We start from the raw sequence: 4838 nt of genomic DNA, 5'->3' as shown, positions 1-4838 counted from the left end.
AAACAATGGGTACAAACAGATTAGGTACTTTACTATTTTCTAGACATTTTCTAGACTAACCAATGAATAAAAAAAAATTATGAATTAAAATACTCATTAATTCTTCAGCAGTCTAAGAAAAATGACAGACACAGTGTCTTTCAGATGTGTTTATTTCCACATTCGAATAGTTTTTATTGTTAAAGGAAACGGCTATTGTGATCACATCCTTGATTGTGTTTTGTGTAACTCAAATTCCTGATTGAACTCTACAACATATCATGTTGGTGACTTAAGATTACGGTTACCAATAATTCCTCAGAACAAGGGAAATATCCAGGACATTGACATGCTGACGCAGTGAAATAACCTAAAATGATCCCACATCTAGCAAGGTTTTGAGTATGTAAAGTCTTCAGACTGGAAAAGTGACAGAAGAAGTGTACTTTGGTCAGTGTGTGGATTAAATAAATGTTAATTTTTAAAATATCCCAAAATGCAATGCACAAGGGAAATGGAAGTGGAAATCTAAAACTAAAGGTAGATCGTGGTGAAGAAGCAAATTTAAAAAAAAACATAACAATTAAATGTTTGCTTTAATTGGTGCCATTCCAAAGTTACAGTATGAGTGATGTCTAATATCACAAGTATTGTCATGCCTTTTATAAAAATGTTGAGTATTTTGACTTTCTACTAACTGTAGAACTAGTATATTATAAAGATAAGTATATAGCATGCAATGTAAAAAGTTAATATGACGTGCTATTGTGTTACTCTTTGCACCTCTGTTTCTTGCTGTTATACTGACGTGCATTTTTCCACTGCAGGGGTTTGCTAGTGTTAACAGTGCACAGTACATTAGCAGACACTATAGACATAAATGTGTTATATACTGTACAAAGTTAACATATGTGCAGTTGCTTCTGTCAATGCCAGGTTGTGTAGTGTTTTTAATTGTTATACTTTATCTTTTGCCCTCTAGTCTTAGTTTTTCATTCAGTTGAACATAAAAGAAATGCTTAGTTTGACCTCTAGGGGGTGACATTGACCTGTACTGTTACTGCTGACTATATAGTTGACTTGCCACAGCAGAGATTTAAAATCAAAACCTTATCATTTGTGTTGCAATGTCTTTGAACCCAGGTGGGATCTGTTTTTGAGATGAAACCCTTAGCTCAACTCCTCTGCTTCATTCTCATATATCACATTCACTACTCTATGCAAAATATCACACGTAGCTCACAAGAACAAGAAGAGGCTGTTGTCTGCTGGAGGCAGATTGACTGTCATTGGCTCCAACTTTATCCGGAGGTTGTTTGTCAGTGAGTTTTCCATTGTCTCCACTCATCCACTGGTTTAGCCACAGTCTGTCTAAGCCACTGTACACAGTTGAGCCTGGCAGGTTCTCCTGAGACACAGGAGGCTAGAATGTGTTATCTCTCATCACTGACATGTTGTGTACACATGCAATGTGTTGATATAAGGGAGTCGTGTTTATGCTGTTTGTTCATCTGTGTGCAGACGCTGTGGACAACTTTGTGTGTTTTTGTATATAAACTCACTCCTACCTCAGTAAGCTGACAGCTCATGACATAGGGAGGTTATGTAATGGAAGTGCTGTAATACAGGACTTTGCATGAAGTTGCTTTGATGCAACATGTTCAAGGTACTGTACATGTCTTGCTGACTGTTTCTTGTAATTGTTGGAATTATTTGAATTCAAATGAGGATTCTGTGTATTTTAGGAGAAACCTTTCTCTGAATAAGATATGTGACTCTGTTTTCTGGTGTTAATCAGGTTAAAAGACCTGTCAATCTCTTTTGAAAGTGTTCTGTTTACATTTGTATCATGTGTTCCTTTAATACAAGTCTGTTTTTTCACAGGTTACCCATCTCTTCGCATAGAGAAGAATGATCTGAGGAGTGTTACTCTAATGGAGGCCAAAGCTAAAGTGAAAGACATTGCCATCTCAAGGGAGAGAGTCACACTACGTGATGTCCTACATGAAGGTGCTTGTCTCTCTCAATCTCTTTTTTTCTTTTTCTTTCTCTCTCTTACTCTTTCTTTCTTCTAAAGACAGCCCCAAATTACTTTTGCACTCTTCAGGAAAGTGTAAACGTTATCTCCAGAACAGTAAAGGGGAACACAAATTCAGAGTCTGCTCATGGCTCTTCAAAGAGGTGCTGATCACAGATTGTCATGTGGTTTGTCATTTCTGCCCCTTGCTTTGCAGAGGAGTGTTGCTGTGTATGTGAGATGCCCCTTGTACATCTTCTAAAGATCACTAAAATATGATGCGACAAGGTGCCAAGAAAATATATTTTTTTATATAGACACATATATATATATATATAATGGTGGTCATAATGTTCTGCAGCCTCATACCAACAAACTGTGATCCACTGTGTGTTCTGACAGCTTTCTATCAGAACCAGCATTAACTGTTTCAGCAGTTTGAGCTACAGTAGCTCGTCTGTTGGATCGGACCACACGGGCCAGCCTTCACTCCCCACGTGCATCAATGAGCCTCGGCCCCCCATGACCCTGTCTCCAGGCTGTCTTTTCCTTCTTGAGCACTTTTCATAGCGTACTGACTCAGCAACCTTGGCGAACACCACAACAAGAGCTGCAGTTTTGGAAGATGCTTTCTGACCCAGCTTCGCCCCCAGTTTGTTTTTTAAAACGAAAACATTGTGCTTTAGAATTGCCCCAAAAAATTGTAAAAGTAGCCCAACAGGCGTTTGCACTGAAAGTGGCATGACACAAATCACTTTGGAGATTGCGACGCAGAAATGGATGATGTTGTGTACACCGTGTGTTGCAGTTTGTGACAGTGATTGTTGGATGAGATTCACAGCAATGGCAGACAGAAAATCCGTGCAGCGTGTGGCGAGCGGTCTGTTGGAATTTGCAATGGATTGGCATTGCGGGTTAAAGGTGGGTGCAAGGGGTTGGTGAATGGGGATACAAGAGGGGTGGTGTGTTGTGGGTTGCCTACAGGAACGTGTAGTGCCGGGTGGGTGCAGGTGTGAGGAAGGGGGTTTGGTTGAAGTTGACCCAGAGCGTCGAACAAACAGGCAGACGTCCGTGTGGTGGGGCAGGCGGGACAGGGAATGCTTCTGCCGTTTCACAGACAGAGAGACAGTTTCGGAAGAATACAGGACAAGCAGGGCAGAAAAAAAAGAGTGAGGCCGAAAATAGGTTGTCATTGATGATTAGGGAATACAACAGAGTAAGCAGGAGGGAGAAGGTTTGAGAGAAAGCAGAGATGAGGAGGTGAGAAGTACAAAGCAGGATATGGTGAAACAGTCGTGATGGGGATAGGGCGGGGACTGTGGGGCGGTTGGTAGGAAAGGAGGGGACGGGAGACAGTTGTGGAAGACGAGGGCGGGAGTGTCTGCCGGGGGGTGTTTACGGGCGTACTCGTGGGTGGTGGTTCAAGCACGGGATATGTTCGCATGCACAAGTGGGATACTGGGAGGGTTGATAGTAGATGAGGACGGACAATCGGCCATCTGCCCACGTGGACTTATCCCACTGGGAACACCTTTTACATCACGAGGTAATGAAGACCCAATGGGGTGTAGCGCGGATACAAGATTATCGCCTAATCACTCCACAACGTCTTCACTAAATTTGCGGCGTTCTACCCTAGAAAAAAAGCTTCACCCCCCACAGGTGATTATACACACCGGTCTCAGACTTGCGTGGTGTTACCATTCATAAGCGCATTTTCCACCGTAACCTGATAGTCTTCGTAGGTTGCGCGAAGGGTCTCTACTAAGGACGTGAAGGTGGTGGGTTCGAGTAGCAACATATATCCAAAATCAAACTGAAACAAAGTGTAGACTTCTGTGAGATTGTACCATTTTTTTAAGCACTCAGTATGGTGTCAAATATTCCCAAGGTATGACAAAGAAGACATTTGCTATAAAAGAAATTTCAGCATGATATCATGGTTTGACCTCTTCCCCTCTCCCTCCCATACGTTTTCTCGTTTAGTGTGCAATTCGTGCTCTAGTTGATATGGCTATCATGTACATCTAGTTCTAGGTTGACAGTATTTTTCCTAATAAAATTGAAAATCATCAGTTTAAAAAGGCACTTTTGTATTCTACTAGGTTATCTTTGTCCAATATTTAAAATTGGTTGATGAGTCTTGAAACAGTGTTACAAATATGCAAAGTCGACTGTACATCACACCCATAGAACTCTAAACTGTTACATTCCATGTGATTACCACTTTGTCATTGGTTTGGGTGAAAGGTGTGGAACTTAGTCCGTAATGATGACATGTTTTTTGCAGTGTCTACTCAATACACAAACAGTCTCAAAATGACCTGAAACCAGTGTGACCTGACACCAGTGTGACCTGACCTGCGTCCTGTCAATGCCTGATAGTTTAAACAGAACTTATAGGACAGGACCGCACAGACTGTGGTGGGAATTCTGACCTTTTCACATTCACAGATGATGACATTAAGACATTTAAACAAGGGAGGTAAAAAATGAGATTCATGTAGGACTAATACTGATAGTGCTGTATTGAATTAGTATCGATAATCATAGAATTCATCTGTATTCTCGGTATCGACTCTAGTAACATTTCTAGTCTTCGCGATCCGAAAGAAAAAAGCGTTCTTACACTACATGCTCACATTCTCCCTATCTACGCAAAGCCCATTGAAACAGAAACTAACACATCGACAGCCATCGGGGAGCAATTCGAACACTTCTGAATGGACAACCCGCTCTCCGTCTGAGCCACACAGCTCGGCGTACAATTTCTGTTTTATCCCAGCACCATCTTTTGTGATACAGTGCATTAATCGAAGCAATACTCATTACTGCAGAATTG

At 41.3% G+C, this 4838-nt stretch overlaps 1 protein-coding gene across 3 annotated transcripts in view; it reads left to right on the top strand.

The window, feature by feature from the left end:
• Positions 1-4838, top strand: part of ryk (receptor like tyrosine kinase) — a 39888-nt gene that overhangs the window by 22950 nt on the left and 12100 nt on the right. For all 3 annotated transcript variants that reach the window (XM_035653360.1, XM_035653361.1, XM_035653359.1), the window contains one exon: positions 1864-1989. In XM_035653360.1, the coding sequence (XP_035509253.1) occupies positions 1864-1989 (126 nt within the window). The remainder of the gene's footprint in view (positions 1-1863; positions 1990-4838) is intronic.

The sequence above is a fragment of the Morone saxatilis genome, unplaced genomic scaffold (genome assembly GCF_004916995.1).
Source record: "Morone saxatilis isolate NCDOM2014 unplaced genomic scaffold, NCSU_SB_2.0 Contig12, whole genome shotgun sequence".
Lineage (NCBI taxonomy): Eukaryota > Metazoa > Chordata > Actinopteri > Moronidae > Morone > Morone saxatilis.
Note: the sequence above shows the minus strand (reverse complement) of the source record. Positions and strands in the feature narration are given on the sequence as shown.